The sequence below is a fragment of the Bombina bombina genome, chromosome 4 (genome assembly GCF_027579735.1).
Source record: "Bombina bombina isolate aBomBom1 chromosome 4, aBomBom1.pri, whole genome shotgun sequence".
NCBI lineage: Eukaryota > Metazoa > Chordata > Amphibia > Anura > Bombinatoridae > Bombina > Bombina bombina.
In genome coordinates, this window is record NC_069502.1 from 1,150,150,802 (window position 1) to 1,150,169,855 (window position 19,054).

Here is a 19,054-nt window from a genome sequence, read left to right on the forward strand (position 1 = left end):
GAAATGCCGCTATTTTGTAAGCATGTAAATAGGAAATACACCATCTGCCATTTAACCTCCTGGTATCCCTCTTTGGCACCTGAAGGGTTAACCATAACCTTAAGACAATATTTTTTTAGAAAACATTAACTAGGTATGAAACAGCATTATAAACATATGTCAGACAGAACAAAAGTAAACATGCATAATAAACAATTATGCTATTGACAGTTTGTATTAAATTACATTTTTACTTGTTTTTTTGCTATGCTTTTTAATTATGATCTTGACATTCCTTTGGTCTAAAGTAAAAAGAATCTGTTGGACTATTGTCTTAAATAAAAAGATCTTTATTATATGATCCATGCAATTACAGACAGAATTTCCTGCTGTTAATCATTATCTGGGTCTCATTTCAGTTAGACCAGAAAGCAAGAAGAAATTGGAACAAACCTGTTATTCCACTACCTACACAAAGCACTCATTACAGTTTCTGTATTATGTTTTGGTTTTGATTATTAATCCAGGGCTAATGACTTTCTAGTAGAAAAATGTGAATTTAATCCAAGGAAATGCAGGGCTGTGTACACTTGATTACCATGCATAGCCAAGCGCCCTTTCTTTATGCTGATAATGCAATGTGCTAAATCACTAGTGCGGTTTACTCATGTGTGAACTGACAAGCACACTCCAACACCATCCAAAGGGACAGGCTGCGGATAGTGGACCAAAAAATAAAAGGGGTGATGCATTTATGTCATTTTGTGTTTTTTCTTAAGAAAATCAAAATGACAGATCTTTAGTGAGAAGAAGCTGCAAATATGCTATTTTTATTCAGTTAAATGTCTATTTAAAACAGGCCTTGACAAACCCAGACACCAGGGAGTAGGGATGGGCGAATGTGTTTATATTCGAATTTGAATGTTAGAACGAATGTCATTGTAGAAATTCGATTTACATAATAGAATGTTGATAAGAACAAATATTCTTAAAAATTCGATTTTCGAATGTTATTTACAGTTTTCGAATGTCACTTTCGAATTCAAATATTACATTTATAAAACACAATTGTAGACTAGAAACACTATTTCGAATTTGAATGTCACATTCGAACCGAATATCACATTCGAATCGAATATCACATTCGAATATTACATTTATAAAACACAGTATTAGACTAGAAATAATATTTCGAATTCGAATGTCACATCCAAATTCGAATATTACATTTAAAACACAGTATTAGACTAGAAATACTATTTCAAATTCGAATGTGACATATTACATTTATTAAACACAGTTGTAAACTAGAAATACTATTTCAAATTCGAATGTCACATTCGAATATTACATTTAAAAAACACATTATTAGACTAGAAATACTATTTCGAATTCGAATGTCACATTCGAATTTGAATATTACATTTAAAACACAGTATTAGACTAGAAATACTATTTCAAACTCGAATGTGACATATACATTTATTAAACACAGTTGTAGACTAGAAATACTATTTCAAATTTGAATGTCGCATTCAAATTCGAATATTACATTTCGAAATTGAATGAATACATAGCTAAACATTCTATTATTCTAACAAATATTTTGGAATTTTATTGAAAAATTTGAAAACAAAAATTTGAAAATAGAATGTTAGAATGTCATATAAACATTCGATTCGAACGAACGAATAAAAATTTGTTTTAAATTTCGAATTTTTAGAAACATTCACCCATTCCTACCAGGAAGCCACTAGCGCCTTAAAATTAGGCCCCACCTGATTTAGACTTCTCAAAAACACCCATGGGTGCCCCCTTCCCCCATGGGTGTTTTGGGGACTCTAAACCAGGTCACCACATGTTGTGTATATACGCATTTGTCTATGAATATGCTATATCTATCTATCTATCTATCTATCTTTCTCAGCACTAGCAAGCAGGAATTAAGTTGATCCTACCTGCTACTAAAACTTTAGTGCCTGCCTTGGAAATGGTGTTTTCTTGACTGGGGAGAGCAATTTTGAAATTCACAGAAATTTACCAGTAAGTTATGCCTAACAAGTATCCGCCGGGGTGATTTTTACATTATAATTGGAGGATTTTGGCTGCACACACTGGTTAATTATTAAGATCAGCGAATTCTGAATCCCAGACCCATTCAAGGAACTGCAGTAGATTGTGAGTACTCATACTATAATTTCAATGTTTCTCCCGGGATATAAATACATTTAAGAGGTTGAACTTTTATCAAGGGATACAACGCTCGATTGGTGATTTTCATTATTTAATTCATTGACTCATATCCTCCACAGCTTGAGGAACTCTGACATTTGGTGATGCAACATGCCTGTGGCCCAATATTAGTCAGGAGGAACACTTGCTCTGACCGTTTTGTTTATTTGTGGGCAGATACTGGGACTAGAATATTTGGTGGCACTTTCTACACACTGGGACATTGATAAGTGATTGAATTATTATTATACATAAATTGTACCATCAATATTTTTTAAAGTTATTGTCTTAGTGACTTTACTTTAGTATACTTAATTTGGAATTGTCTATAGGGGCACATTGAATTTATTACTTATTCCATTCATTTTAAAATACATTTTGTTGTATTTGTTATTCTAGGTTGTTTATGTGTCTTTGTTTACTATTGTGATACCACTTAATACAGAGTTTTTTGATTGGTCATAGGATATGGTCTATGCTGGACATATGTCATAGGAATGGCCAAAAGTTTCTGGCTTCTAAATTATGAACAATATTGCTGAGCCCTGTTATAAAATGGTTTGTCATTTTCATGCCTGCAAAATTCCAAATTTGCTGTTTATTCACAAAATTTTATAATGCTACATCATTCATATAGCATTCCTCACCGTAGCACTATAGTAGTTTTACATTAAGAGATTGGACAAGGTTCCTACTCATCAGTAGGTGATTCCCATTCTATATTCTTAAACATAGGATCACATGAGCACTATACCAATAGCAGAAAAACAGAATTTATGCTTACCTGATAAATTACTTTCTCTTGTGGTGTATCCAGTCCACGGATTCATCCTTTACTTGTGGGATATTCTCCTTCCCAACAGGAAGTGGCAAAGAGAGCACACAGCAGAGCTGTCCATATAGCTCCCTCTCTAGCTCCACCCCCCAGTCATTCGACCGGAGGTTAGGAAGAAAAAGGAGAAACCATAGGGTGCAGTGGTGACTGTAGTTTAAACAAAAAAAGCTACCTGACTTAATAGCCAGGACGGGCCGTGGACTGGATACACCACAAGAGAAAGTAATTTATCAGGTAAGCATAAATTCTGTTTTCTCTTGTAAGGTGTATCCAGTCCACGGATTCATCCTTTACTTGTGGGATACCAATACCAAAGCTTTAGGACACGGATGAAGGGAGGGAACAAGACAGGTACCTTAAACGGAAGGCACCACTGCTTGTAAAACCTTTCTCCCAAAAATAGCCTCCGAAGAAGCAAAAGTATCAAATTTGGACAATTTGGAAAAAGTATGCAGGGAAGACCAAGTCGCTGCTTTACAAATCTGTTCAACAGAAGCCTCATTTTTAAAAGCCCATGTGGAAGCCACTGCTCTGGTAGAATGAGCAGTAATTGTTTCAGGAGGCTGCTGGCCAGCAGTCTCATAGGCCAGACGGATGATGCTTTTCAGCCAAAAGGAAAGAGAGGTAGCAGTCGCCTTCTGACCTCTCCTCTTACCAGAATAGATGACAAATAATGAAGTTGTTTGTCTGAAATCCTTAGTTGCTTGTAAATAGAACTTTAAAGCACGAACCACATCAAGATTGTGTAACAGACGTTCCTTCTTCGAAGAAGGATAAGGACACAGAGAAGTAACAACAATTTCCTGATTAATATTCTTATTAGACACAACCTTAGGAAGAAAACCGGGTTTGGTACGCAAAACTACCTTATCTGCATGGAACACCAAATAAGGTGAGTCACACTGCAAAGCAGATAACTCTGAAACTCTTCGAGCAGAAGAGATAGCTACCAAAAACAAAACTTTCCAAGATAAAAGTTTAATATTTATGGAATGTAAAGGTTCAAACGGAACCCCTTGCAGAACTGAAAGAACTAAATTCAGACTCCATGGCGGAGCCACAGGTCTATAAACAGGCTTAATTCTGACTAAAGCCTGACTAAACGCTTGAACGTCTGGTACCTCTGCCAGACGTTTGTGTAAAAGAATAGACAAAGCAGATATCTGTCCTTTTAAGGAACTAGCTGATAATCCTTTCTCCAATCCTTCTTGGAGAAAGGACAATATCCTGGGAATCCTAATCTTACTCCATGAGAAACCCTTGGATTCGCACCAACAAAGATATTTTCGCCAAATCTTATGGTAGATTTTCCTGGTGACAGGCTTTCTAGCCTGAATCAGGGTATCGATAACCGACTCAGAGAAAACACGCTTAGATAGAATTAGGCGTTCAATCTCCAAGCAGTCAGACGCAGAGAAATTAGATTTGGATGTTTGAAAGGACCTTGAAGTAGAAGGTCCTGCCTCATTGGCAGAGTCCATGGTGGAACGGATGACATGTCCACTAGGTCTACATACCAAGTCCTGCGTGGCCACGCAGGCGCTATTAGAATCACCGATGCCCTCTCCTGCTTGATTCTGGCAACTAGACGAGGAAGGAGAGGAAACGGTGGAAACACATAGGCCAGATTGAAGGACCAAGGCGCTGCTAGAGCATCTATCAACACCGCCTGGGGATCCCGGGACCTGGACCTGTAAAGAGGAAGTTTGGCATTCTGACGGGACGCCATCAGATCCAATTCTGGAGTGCCCCATAGCTGAGTCAGCTGGGCAAATACCTCCGGGTGGAGTTCCCACTCCCCTGGATGAAAAGTCTGACGACTTAGAAAATCCGCTTCCCAGTTGTCTACTCCTGGGATGTGAATTGCTCAGAGGTGGCAAGAGTGATCCTCCGCCCACCTGATTATTTTGGTTACTTCCATCATTGCTAGGGGACTCCTTGTTCCCCCTTGATGGTTGATGTAAGCTACAGTTGTGATGTTGTCCGACTGAAATCTGATGAATTTGGCCACAGCTAGCTGAGGCCATGCCTGAAGAGCGTTGAATATCGCCCTCAGTTCCAAGATGTTTATCGGGAGAAGAGCTTCTTCCCGAGATCATAAGCCCTGAGCTTTCAGGGAGTCCCAGACAGCACCCCAGCCCAACAGACTGGCGTCGGTCGTTACGATGATCCACTCTGGTCTGCGGAAACACATTCCCTGAGACAGGTGACCCTGAGACAACCACCAGAGAAGAGAATCTCTGGTCCCCTGGTCCAACTGTATTTGAGGAGACAAATCTGCATAATCCCCATTCCACTGTTTGAGCATGCATAGTTGCAGTGGTCTGAGGTGTATCCGTGCAAAAGGGACTATGTCCATTGCCGCTACCATTAGTCCGATTGTCTCCATGCACTGAGCTACAGACGGCCGAGGAATGGAATGAAGAGCTCGGCAAGTAGTTAAGAGCTTTAACTTTCTGACCTCCGTCAGAAATATTTTCATTTCTACCAAGTCTATTAGTGTTCCTAGGAAGGGAACTCTTGTGAGGGGGGAGCGAGAACTCTTTTTGATGTTCACTTTCCACCCGTGAGACCTCAGAAAGGCCACTACGATTTCCGTGTGAGACTTGGCTCTTTGGAAAGTTGACGCCTGAATTAAGATGTCGTCTAGATAAGGCGCCAGTGCTATGCCCCGTGGTCTTAGCACCGCCAGGAGGGACCCTAGCACCTTTGTGAAAATTCTGGGAGCAGTGGCCAACCCGAAAGGGAGAGCCACAAACTGAAAATGCTTGTCCAGAAAGGCAAACCTGAGAAACTGGTGATGATCTTTGTGGATAGGAATGTGTAGATACGCATCCTTTAGATCCACGGTAGTCATATATTGACCCTCCTGGATCATTGGTAAGATTGTCCGAATGGTCTCCATCTTGAATGATGGGACTTTGAGGATTTTGTTTAGAATTTTGAGATCCAGGATTGGTCTGAAAGTTCCTTCTTTTTTGGGAACCACAAACAGGTTTGAGTAAAACCCCAGCCCTTGTTCCGCAATTGGAACTGGGTGGATCACTCCCATTGTATGTAGGTCTTCTACACAGCGTAAGAGCGCCTCTTTCTTTGTTGTGTCTGTAGACAGACGAGAAATATGGAACCTTCCCCTGGGAGGGGAGTCCTTGAATTCTAGAAGATATCCCTGGGATACAATCTCTAAGGCCCAGGGATCATGTATGTCTCTTGCCCAGGTCTGAGCGAAGAAAGAGAGCCTGCCCCCTACTAGATCCGGTCCCAGATCGGGGGCTACCCCTTCATGCTGTCTTGGAGGCAGCTGCAGGCTTCTTGGCCTGTTTACCCTTGTTCCAGCCCTGGTAAGGTTTCCAGGCTGCCCTGGGTTGTGAAGTGTTACCCTCTTGCTTTGCAGCAGGGGAGGATGAAGCGAGACCGCTCCAGAAATTTTGAAAGGAACGAAAATTATTTTGTTTGTTCTTTGTCTTAAAGGACTTGTCCTGAGGGAGAGCATGGCCTTTTCCCCCAGTGATTTCTGAGATAATCTCTTTCAATTCAGGCCCAAAAAGGGCCTTTCCTTTGAAAGGGATGTTCAGCAGTTTGGATTTTGACGACACATCGGCCGACCAGGACTTGAACCATAGCGCCCTGCACGCCAGAATGGCGAAACCTGAATTCTTTGCCGCTAACTTAGCTAGTTGGAAAGCGGCATCTGTGATAAAAGAATTAGCCAGCTTAAGAGCCTTAATTCTGTCCATAATATCCTCATATGAGGTCTCCGTCTGGAGCGCATCTTCTAGCGCCTTGAACCAGAAAGCAGCTGCAGTAGTTACAGGAACAATGCAAGCTATAGGTTGGAGAAGAAAACCTTGATGAACAAAAATTTTCTTAAGTAAACCCTCTAATTTTTTATCCATAAGGTCTTTAAAAGCACAACTCTCCTCAATTGGTATGGTTGTGCGTTTAGCAAGTGAAGAAACAGCCCCCTCCACCTTAGGGACCGTCTGCCACGAGTCCCGCGTGGTGTCAGATATGGGGAACATTTTCTTAAAAACAGGATGGGGAACAAATGGAATACCTGGTCTATCCCACTCCCTAGTTACTATATCCGCAATCCTCTTAGGGACCAGGAACGCATCAGTGTAAACAGGAACTTCTAGGTACTTGTCCATTTTACACAATTTCTCTGGAACCACCAAAGGGTCACAGTCATCCAGAGTAACTAATACCTCCCTGAGTAATAAACGGAGGTGTTCTAGTTTAAATTTAAAAGCCAACGTATCTGACTCTGTCTGAGGAGCAACCTTTCCTGAATCGGAAATTTCTCCCTCAGACAGCACCTCCCTCGCCCCCATTTCAGAGCAATGTGAGTGTATATCGGATACGGCTACTAAAGCGTCAGAATGCTCATAATCTGTTCTTAAAACAGAGCTATCACGCTTTGCAGGTAACACGGGCAGCTTAGATAAAAATACTGAGAGGGTATTATCCATAACTGCCGCCAAATCTTGTAAGGTAAAAGAGTTAGACGCGCTAGAGGGGCTAACCTCATTACCTTCTGTCTGAGAATCATCTTGGGCCACATTTTTAAGTGCAACAATATGGTCTTTAAAATGTATAGACATATCAGTACACGTGGGACACATTTTGAGAGGGGGTTCCACCATGGCTTCTAAACACATTGAACAAGAATTCTCCTTGGTGACAGACATGTTTAACAGACTAGTAGTAAGACAAACAGGCTTAGAAATCACATTAATCAAGCAAAAACACACTTTGCAAAAAACCGTTACTGTGCCTTTAAGAAATAAAAAAGGCACACAATTTTCCAAAACAGTGAAAAATGCACCTAACTTTCTGAAATTTTCACAGTATGTACCTAAAGCATTGGTAAGATTGCACAACTAGCAAAAAAATCGATTAACCCCTTAATGCCCAAACCGGATCAATAGTAAGCTAACAGACCGGTTAAAACAAATTTAGCACCTTTCCACAGCTCTGCTGTGGCCCTACCTTCCCTTAGGAGTCGGATTTATGGGGAAAAAGCTTCTTATGGGTCCTCAAACTGTAGCAGGAGCCACCATGTGAACACAGCCTTTAGATCTAGTCAATCTAACTGCGCATCTGAGGCGCGAAATTAGGCCCCTCCCACCTTACTCCGGTGCTGTGAGGCCTAAAGAAACACTCCTAGGAGTTATAATATTAGCCATGTGGGTAACAACCCCTGAAAGAAACCCAAAGGGATCTTCTAAGTGTCTCAAAAACAATATTTATAAGTAAAAACCGTTTGCCATAAAAAAGTGTCAACCCATAAAATAGTGTCAACCAGCATAAATTAGGCCTGTCATGTAAGCCTTCAATTCCATACTTAGTCTCTGAATAAAGCTTACCCTTCCCTCATGGGGATATTATCAGTCCTTTTTCTAGCATTATCACAGTCTTGTCTAGAAATAAATTACTGAACATACCTTATTGCAGCCTAATCTGCAAACCGTTCCCCCCAACTGAAGTTTTCTTGTACTCCTCAGTCCTGTGTGGGAACAGCAGTGGATTTTAGTTACAACATGCTAAAATCATCTTCCTCTCTGCAGAAATCTTCATCCCTTTTCTGCTGGAGAGTAAATAGTACAAACCGGTACCATTTAAAAATAACAAACTTTTGCTTGCAGAACAAAAACTACAATCTAACACCCTTCCGAGAGAGACCCTATTGCTTAGAGCCGGCAAAGAGAATGACTGGGGGGTGGAGCTAGAGGGGGAGCTATATGGACAGCTCTGCTGTGTGCTCTCTTTGCCACTTCCTGTTGGGAAGGAGAATATCCCACAAGTAAAGGATGAATCTGTGGACTGGATACACCTTACAAGAGAAATACTGCTGTTTTTAAAAGCATTTTTCTTCCCACAGGATGAGTAGAAAAGTGTAAAATCAAATAACACAGGAACCTTTGTACTCTATGACAGTGTTTCTCAACCAAAGTGACCTCAAGGCCCAGTAAATTTTAGCTAGACATGTCCAGGGCCCGGTAGTTTTTAAAAAAAATAAAATAATATAAATATATATATATATATATATATATAGTGAGCAGCAGGGGCAGGCTGATCAGCCAGGCAAATAGGACCTGGGCCGAGGGACCAGCATGTAGGGGGGCCCACAAATGGCATCTCCAAGGATCCTGGTGCATTCCTTAAGCTGGAGTTTTCAGTTGCCCTATGAGTAACTAAGCAAAAAAAGTGTGGGTTTAGTGGGGGCCCTGGTGGGGGTCTGTCGCTGTGAGGGCCATGGAGTGTGGGGTCTGGCACTGGAGGTTGCGTGCCCTTTCTCTGGACCTTAATGTTGGGGTCCTGGCTCTGGAGGTTGAGGGGCCTGTTGGGGGCAGGGCAGGGAGGCTACCATGTTCATTTGCATACAATTGAATACATTTTGATCAGTGTGAGACAGTTTTCCTGGGGCCTTGATTGGTATCAGTCTGCCCCTTGTGTGCAGTGGGGTAAGAGTGTGCAGTGGGGGCATGACAGGTCAGGGCCCACCAGCAGGGCTATCACGGCCCGGTACTGGGCCACGGCCCGGCTGTTGAGAAACCAGGCTCTATGACATATTCAACAAAATGAATTTAAGTTTAAAAAAATGGTATACAAAAACTTACCATGGTATGAGCAATAGCTTCCAATCTGATCAACTATGAACATAAGTATGAATCCCAGAACTAATGAGACGCCAATGAAGAAGTGAGGTGGAACAGAGCCACTATTCTCTGCCACATCCTCAGCTGATGTGCTAGACTCTGAGTGGTTTATATTCTGTACTGTGTTTTGACATTGAGGTGGCCCACCTAAAAGGTAACAAGGGAATTAATCAGTAATGAAAAAAAAACAAGCAATCAAAGATATTTTCCCTACAAAATAATATAAGACACTGAGATTTGATAACCTTATTTGGCTGTTGGACAGGTGGTTTTAGGTTTTGTAAGACTAAAAAGCCTCAGTGATGTTAAAGGGACATGATACCCAAGTGTTGAAGCACTTCAAAGTGATGAAGCATAACTGTAAAAAGCCGACTAGAAAATAGTGTGTATTTTACCGCAAAATTTGCTCAGTAGCCGCCTCCTATTGTAAAGGGACTTTAAACAGCCAATGAGGATTGTAGTCCAAGGACTTGCAAGTGAGCGTGCATGCACTATGAGTTTACAGCAAAGCATAGCATGACCTCAGCACTGGCGATTCTTGTTGGCTATAGTTTTTTCCAACATGCAGCTGACATTAGCTGAAGGATAATTGTTCACAGAGCTGAAGAAACTTTGAGGTAAAAAACAAAATCTTCCTTTTAGGGATTAAAGAGACAATATAGTACATAAAGTACTAGAGCTAATTTGTTAGACCATGTCATTTATGCTTTAGTGACCCTAGATTACGATGGCCTTGATAACAATCTATTCGCTCCAACTTTTCCTGACTGAAATGGCTACTTTAATGGCACAATCACAATAGCACAATTTCAGCTGATTCCCGCACTTGCAAACAGGTTTTTGTCTTCTCGATAAAAGCACTATTTCTATTGAGCCAAAAAGTTCTTGGTGGCCACAGTACTTTTTGAGACATTTTTCAAAATTCTTTCCTTTTCCTTACTGGACACGCGTGTTTTAAGGATGTTTCAATGAAGATGTACTTTTTATTTTTTATTATCACCGGAGTGCTGTCTTTCCATTTTTGAGTTCAAAGGGATAGTCTAATCAAAATTAAAATTGCATGCCCTATCTGAATCATGAAAGTTTAAACAACTTTCCATTTTACTTTTATAATCAAATTTGCTTTGTTCACTTGGTATTCTTTGTTAAAAGATAAACCTAGTTAGGTGCATATGTTAAGTTCTAAGCCGTTGAAGGCCGCCTCTTATCTTGCATTTTGACAGTTTTTCACTGCTAGACAGCGATAGTTCATGTGTACCATATAGATAGCATTGTGCTTACTCCCGTGGAGTTATTTATGAGTCAGCACAGATTGGCTAAAATGCAATTCTGTCAAAAGAAATGAGATAAGAGGACAGTCTGCAGGGGCTTAGATACAAGGTAACCAGAGGCAAAAAGTACTGTATATTATTGCAATTTAGCCAATCAGTGCCCTCTTATAAGTAACTCCACGGAAGTGAGCACAATGTTACCTATATGAAACACATGAACTAGTAGTGTCTAACTGTGACAAACTGTCAAAATGCACTGAGATAAGTGGTGACTTTCAAGGGCTTAGAAATTAGCATATGTGCCTACCTAGGTTTAACTTTTAACAAAGAATAATAAGAGAACACAACAATAAGATAATAAAAGTAAATTGGAAATGTGTTTAAAATTGTATGCTCTATCTGAATCATGAAAGTTTTATAGGGAACAAAAACAGCAACAACAAAACAAAATATGTATAACTACTGTTCTTTTATATAAAAAATTAGTATCATGTGCTTTAAAGTCTGGCCTTCCCTTTTATATAGCGAGGTTACCCAAACCCCATACAGCCCTTACCCCCCCCCCCCCCCTTGGGGTGCACGTTCCTATTTTCAAACATTGGGAGATGTACTGTTGTATTTTATTGCCAGACTTGACAAACCAAGCTGTTTAATATTAAACAAAATACAAAACAAACATGATACCTTTTGATGATCCATCAAGTAGTTCAATTCCTTCTGGTATAATTATAGCCAGAGCCGTACCACAAAGTAAACCCGCACCCAGCACACTCACAAACTGCAGCTTTTTCTGGAAAAAACAAAGTGCAATATTTTTGTAGACTTTCACCAGCCATTCTGTATCATGTACTAGGAAACTAATTCACTGGAAATAGAACAACTTTATGTTTACATTTTTACTAGTAACTAGTAATATTGTGTTCAGTCAATATGTTATATTATAGGATATTAAGTTTTTTTATCTGCAATGTTTTTGATCTGCTGCAGTACATGCAGCTAGTTTGTCTTTACAAGATTCCTAAATTTGCCATATAAATATAAATGTAGCACCCTTTAGCTGTGTATGCACTTTATTGCACTGACAACCTCTTGCTTCAGGAACAGTAACAGTCAAGTCAATGCAAAAAAAGCAACAAAAACATAATTTATGCTTACCTGATAAATTCCTTTCTTCTGTAGTGTGATCAGTCCACGGGTCATCATTACTTCTGGGATATTACTCCTCCCCAACAGGAAGTGCAAGAGGATTCACCCAGCAGAGCTGCATATAGCTCCTCCCCTCTACGTCACTCCCAGTCATTCGACCAAGGACCAACGAGAAAGGAAAAGCCAAGGGTGAAGTGGTGACTGGAGTATAAATTAAAAAATATTTACCTGCCTTAAAAACAGGGCGGGCCGTGGACTGATCACACTACAGAAGAAAGGAATTTATCAGGTAAGCATAAATTATGTTTTCTTCTGTTAAGTGTGATCAGTCCACGGGTCATCATTACTTCTGGGATACCAATACCAAAGCAAAAGTACACGGATGACGGGAGGGATAGGCAGGCTCTTTATACAGAAGGAACCACTGCCTGAAGAACCTTTCTCCCAAAAATAGCCTCCGATGAAGCAAAAGTGTCAAATTTGGAAAAAGTATGAAGCGAAGACCAAGTTGCAGCCTTGCAAATCTGTTCAACAGAGGCCTCATTCTTGAAGGCCCAAGTGGAAGCCACAGCTCTAGTAGAATGAGCTGTAATTCTTTCAGGAGGCTGCTGTCCAGCAGTCTCATAAGCTAAACGAATTATGCTACGAAGCCAAAAAGAAAGAGAGGTAGCGGAAGCTTTTTGACCTCTCCTCTGCCCAGAGTAAATGACAAACAGAGAAGACGTTTGTCGAAATTCCTTAGTTGCCTGTAAGTAAAATTTTAGAGCACGGACTACATCCAGGTTGTGCAGTAGACGTTCCTTCTTTGAAGAAGGATTTGGGCATAAAGAAGGAACAACAATCTCTTGATTGATATTCCTGTTAGTAACTACCTTAGGTAAGAACCCAGGTTTAGTACGCAGGACTACCTTATCCGAATGAAAAATCAAATAAGGAGAATCACAATGTAAGGCTGATAATTCAGAGACTCTTCGAGCCGAGGAAATAGCCATTAAAAATAGAACTTTCCAAGATAACAACTTTATATCAATGGAATGAAGGGGTTCAAACGGAACGCCCTGTAAAACATTAAGAACAAGGTTTAAACTCCATGGTGGAGCAACAGTTTTAAACACAGGCTTAATCCTGGCCAAAGCCTGACAAAAAGCCTGGACGTCAGGAACTTCTGACAGACGTTTGTGTAACAGAATGGACAGAGCTGAGATCTGTCCCTTTAATGAACTAGCAGATAAACCCTTTTCTAAACCTTCTTGTAGAAAAGACAATATCCTCGGAATCCTAACCTTACTCCAAGAGTAACCTTTGGATTCACACCAATATAGGTATTTACGCCATATCTTATGGTAAATCTTTCTGGTAACAGGTTTCCTAGCCTGTATTAAGGTATCAATAACTGACTCAGAAAACCCACGTCTTGATAAAATCAAGCGTTCAATTTCCAAGCAGTCAGCTTCAGAGAAGTTAGATTTTGATGTTTGAAGGGACCCTGTATCAGAAGGTCCTGTTTCAGAGGTAGAGACCAAGGTGGACAGGATGACAAGTCCACCAGGTCTGCATACCAAGTCCTGCGTGGCCACGCAGGTGCTATTAGAATCACTGATGCTCTCTCTTGTTTGATTCTGGCAATCAATCGAGGAAGTAACGAGAAGGGTGGAAACACGTAAGCCATCCTGAAGTCCCAAGGTGCTGTCAGAGCATCTATCAGGACTGCTCCTGGATCCCTGGATCTGGACCCATAACGAGGAAGCTTGGCGTTCTGTCGAGACGCCATGAGATCTATCTCTGGTTTGCCCCAACGTCGAAGTATTTGGGCAAAGACCTCCGGATGAAGTTCCCACTCCCCCGGATGAAAAGTCTGACGACTTAAGAAATCCGCCTCCCAGTTCTCCACTCCCGGGATGTGGATTGCTGACAGGTGGCAAGAGTGAGACTCTGCCCAGCGAATTATCTTTGATACTTCCATCATAGCTAGGGAGCTTCTTGTCCCTCCCTGATGGTTGATGTAAGCTACAGTCGTGATGTTGTCCGACTGAAACCTGATGAACCCCCGAGTTGTCAACTGGGGCCAAGCCAGGAGGGCATTGAGAACTGCTCTCAATTCCAGAATGTTTATTGGCAGGAGACTCTCCTCCTGACTCCATTGTCCCTGAGACTTCAGAGAATTCCAGACGGCACCCCAACCTAGAAGGCTGGCGTCTGTTGTTACAATTGTCCAGTCTGGTCTGCTGAATGGCATCCCCCTGGACAGATGTGGCCGAGAAAGCCACCATAGAAGAGAATTTCTGGTCTCTTGATCCAGATTCAGAGAAGGGGATAAGTCTGAGTAATCCCCATTCCACTGACTTAGCATGCACAGTTGCAGTGGTCTGAGGTGTAAGCGTGCAAAGGGTACTATGTCCATTGCCGCTACCATTAAGCCGATTACCTCCATGCATTGAGCCACTGACGGGTGTTGAATGGAATGAAGGGTGCGGCAAGCACTTTGAAGTCTTGTTAGCCTGTCCTCTGTCAGGTAAATCTTCATTTCTACAGAATCTATAAGAGTCCCCAGGAAGGGAACTCTTGTGAGTGGAACGAGTGAACTTTTCTTTTCGTTCACCTTCCATCCATGTGACCTTAGAAATGCCAGCACTAACTCTGTATGAGACTTGGCAGTTTGAAAACTTGAAGCTTGTATCAGAATGTCGTCTAGGTATGGAGCTACCGAGATTCCCCGCGGTCTTAGTACCGCCAGAAGAGCACCCAGAACCTTTGTGAAGATTCTTGGAGCTGTAGCCAATCCGAATGGAAGAGCCACAAACTGGTAATGCCTGTCTAGGAAGGCAAACCTTAGGTACCGATAATGATCTTTGTGAATCGGTATGTGAAGGTAAGCATCTTTTAAATCTACAGTGGTCATGTACTGACCCTCTTGGATCATAGGTAAAATTGTCCGAATAGTCTCCATCTTGAACGATGGAACTCTTAGGAATTTGTTTAGGATCTTTAAGTCCAGGATTGGTCTGAAAGTTCCCTCTTTTTTGGGAACCACAAACAGATTTGAGTAAAACCCCTGTCCCTGTTCCGATCGTGGAACTGGATGGATTACTCCCATTAACAAGAGCTCTTGTACGCAGCGTAGAAACGCCTCTTTCTTTGTCTGGATTGTTGACAATCTTGACAGATGAAATCTCTCTCTTGGAGGAGAGTATTTGAAGTCCAGAAGGTATCCCTGAGATATTATCTCTAGCGCCCAGGGATCCTGAACATCTCTTGCCCAAGCCTGGGCGAAGAGAGAAAGTCTGCCCCCCACTAGATCCGATCCCGGATCGGGGGCCCTCAATTCATGCTGTTTTAGGGGCAGCAGCAGGTTTCCTAGTCTGCTTGCCCTTGTTCCAGGACTGGTTAGGTTTCCAGCCTTGTCTGTAGCGAGCAACAGCTCCTTCCTGTTTTGGTGCAGAGGAAGTTGATGCTGCTCCTGCATTGAAATTACGAAAGGAACGAAAATTAGACTGTCTAGTCTTGGCTTTGGCTTTGTCCTGAGGCAGGGCATGGCCTTTACCTCCTGTAATGTCAGCGATAATCTCTTTCAACCCGGGCCCGAATAAGGTCTGCCCTTTGAAAGGTATATTAAGCAATTTAGACTTAGAAGTAACATCAGCTGACCAGGATTTTAGCCACAGCGCCCTGCGTGCCTGAATGGCGAATCCTGAATTCTTCGCCGTAAGTTTAGTAAGATGTACTACGGCCTCCGAAATGAATGAATTAGCTAGTTTAAGGACTCTAAGCCTGTCCGTAATGTCGTCCAGAGTAGCTGAACCAATGTTCTCTTCCAGAGACTCAATCCAGAATGCCGCTGCAGCCGTGATCGGCGCAATGCATGCAAGGGGTTGCAATATAAAACCTTGTTGAACAAACATTTTCTTAAGGTAACCTTCTAACTTTTTATTCATTGGATCTGAAAAAGCACAGCTATCCTCCACCGGGATAGTGGTACGCTTAGCTAAGGTAGAAACTGCTCCCTCCACCTTAGGGACCATTTGCCATAAGTCCCTTGTGGTGGCGTCTATTGGAAACATTTTTCTAAATATCGGAGGGGGTGAGAACGGCACACCGGGTCTATCCCACTCCTTAGTAACAATTTCAGTAAGTCTCTTAGGTATAGGGAAAACCTCAGTACTCGTCGGTACCGCAAAATATTTATCCAACCTACACATTTTCTCTGGTATTGCAACTGTGTTACAATCATTCAGAGCCGCTAACACCTCCCCTAGTAATACACGGAGGTTTTCCAGTTTAAATTTAAAATTTGAAATATCTGAATCCAGTCTGTTTGGATCAGAACCGTCACCCACAGAATGAAGCTCTCCGTCCTCATGTTCTGCCACCTGTGACGCAGTGTCTGACATGGCCCTAATATTATCAGCGCACTCTGTTCTCACCCCAGAGTGATCACGCTTACCTCTTAGCTCTGGTAATTTAGCCAAAACCTCAGTCATAACAGTAGCCATATCCTGTAATGTGATTTGTAATGGCCGCCCAGATGTACTCGGCGCTACAATATCACGCACCTCCCTCTGAGCGGGAGATGTAGGTACTGACACGTGAGGCGAGTTAGTCGGCATAACTCTCCCCTCGTTGTTTGGTGAAATTTGTTCAATTTGTACAGATTGACTTTTATTTAAAGTAGCATCAATACAGTTAGTACATAAATTTCTATTGGGCTCCACTTTGGCATTGCAACAAATGACACAGGTATCATCCTCTGAATCAGACATGTTTAACACACTAGCAAATAAACTTGTAACTTGGAAATACAATTCAATTAGAATAATATTAAAACGTACTGTGCCTTTAAGAAGCACAGAAGATCTATGACAGTTGAAAATTAATAAATTGAAACAGTTATAGCCTCAATCCTTGTAAATAACACAACTTTAGCAAAGGTTTAATCCCATTAGCAAAGATAACAAATTCTGAAAGCAGGAAACAAATTACAGAAACATAATTTATGCTTACCTGATAAATTCCTTTCTTCTGTTGTGTGATCAGTCCACGGGTCATCATTACTTCTGGGATATAACTCCTCCCCAACAGGAAATGCAAGAGGATTCACCCAGCAGAGCTGATATAGCTCCTCCCCTCTACGTCAGTCCCAGTCATTCGACCAAGAATCAACGAGAAAGGAGTAACCAAGGGTGAAGTGGTGACTGGAGTATAATTTAAAAGATATTTACCTGCCTTAAAAACAGGGCGGGCCGTGGACTGATCACACAACAGAAGAAAGGAATTTATCAGGTAAGCATAAATTATGTTTTCTTCTGTTATGTGTGATCAGTCCACGGGTCATCATTACTTCTGGGATACCAATACCAAAGCAAAAGTACACGGATGACGGGAGGGATAGGCAGGCTCATTATACAGAAGGAACCACTGCCTGAAGAACCTTTCTCCCAAAAATAGCCTCCGAAGAAGCAAAAGTGTCAAATTTGTAAAATTTGGAAAAAGTATGAAGCGAAGACCAAGTTGCAGCCTTGCAAATCTGTTCAACAGAGGCCTCATTCTTAAAGGCCCAAGTGGAAGCCACAGCTCTAGTGGAGTGAGCTGTAATTCTTTCAGGAGGCTGCTGTCCAGCAGTCTCATAGGCTAAACGTATTATGCTACGAAGCCAAAAAGAGAGAGAGGTAGCAGAAGCTTTTTGACCTCTCCTCTGTCCAGAATAAACGACAAACAGGTAAGAAGTTTGGCGAAAATCTTTAGTTGCCTGCAAGTAGAACTTGAGGGCACGAACTACATCCAGATTGTGTAGAAGACGTTCCTTCTTTGAAGAAGGATTTGGACACAAGGATGGAACAACAATCTCTTGATTGATATTCCTGTTAGTGACTACCTTAGGTAAGAACCCAGGTTTAGTACGCAGAACTACCTTGTCTGAGTGAAAAATCAGATAAGGAGAATCACAATGTAATGCTGATAACTCAGAGACTCTTCGAGCCGAGGAAATAGCCATTAAAAACAGAACTTTCCAAGATAACAATTTTATATCAATGGAATGAAGGGGTTCAAACGGAACACCCTGTAAAACGTTAAGAACTAAGTTTAAACTCCATGGCGGAGCAACGGCTTTAAACACAGGCTTGATCCTAGCTAAAGCCTGACAAAAGGCCTGGACGTCTGGATTTTCTGACAGACGCCTGTGTAACAAGATGGACAGAGCTGAAATCTGTCCCTTTAATGAACTAGCTGATAAGCCCTTTTCTAAACCTTCTTGTAGAAAGGACAATATCCTAGGGATCCTAACCTTACTCCAGGAGTAACGTTTGGATTCGCACCAGTATAGGTATTTGCGCCATATTTTATGGTAAATCTTTCTGGTAACAGGCTTCCTAGCCTGTATCAGGGTATCAATAACCGACTCAGAAAAACCACGTTTTGATAAAATCAAGCGTTCAATTTCCAAGCAGTCAGTTTCAGAGAAGTTAGATTTTGATGTTTGAATGGACCCTGTATCAGAAGGTCCTGTCTTAGAGGTAGAGACCAAGGCGGACAGGATGACATGTCCACTAGATCTGCATACCAAGTCCTGCGTGGCCATGCAGGCGCTATTAGAATCACAGATGCTCTCTCCTGTTTGATTTTGGCAATCAATCGAGGAAGCAGCGGGAAGGGTGGAAACACATAAGCCATCCCGAAGTTCCAAGGTGCTGTCAAAGCATCTATCAGAACCGCTCCCGGATCCCTGGATCTGGACCCGTAGTGAGGAAGTTTGGCGTTCTGGCGAGACGCCATGAGATCTATCTCTGGTTTGCCCCAACGTCGAAGTATTTGGGCAAAGACCTCCGGATGAAGTTCCCACTCTCCCGGATGAAAAGTCTGGCGACTCAAGAAATCCGCCTCCCAGTTCTCCACTCCCGGGATGTGGATTGCTGACAGGTGGCAAGAGTGAGACT

At 41.8% G+C, this 19,054-nt stretch overlaps 1 protein-coding gene across 1 annotated transcript in view; it reads right to left on the reverse strand.

Moving 5' to 3' along the window:
• LOC128658081 (zinc transporter ZIP9-B) overlaps positions 1-19,054 on the reverse strand; it is a 168,164-nt gene that overhangs the window by 118,554 nt on the left and 30,556 nt on the right. Inside the window, exons 2-3 of the mRNA XM_053712537.1 lie at positions 11,664-11,769; positions 9,670-9,855 (exon numbers count right to left, since the gene is read on the reverse strand). Coding sequence (XP_053568512.1) covers positions 9,670-9,855; positions 11,664-11,769 — 292 coding nt within the window. The remainder of the gene's footprint in view (positions 1-9,669; positions 9,856-11,663; positions 11,770-19,054) is intronic.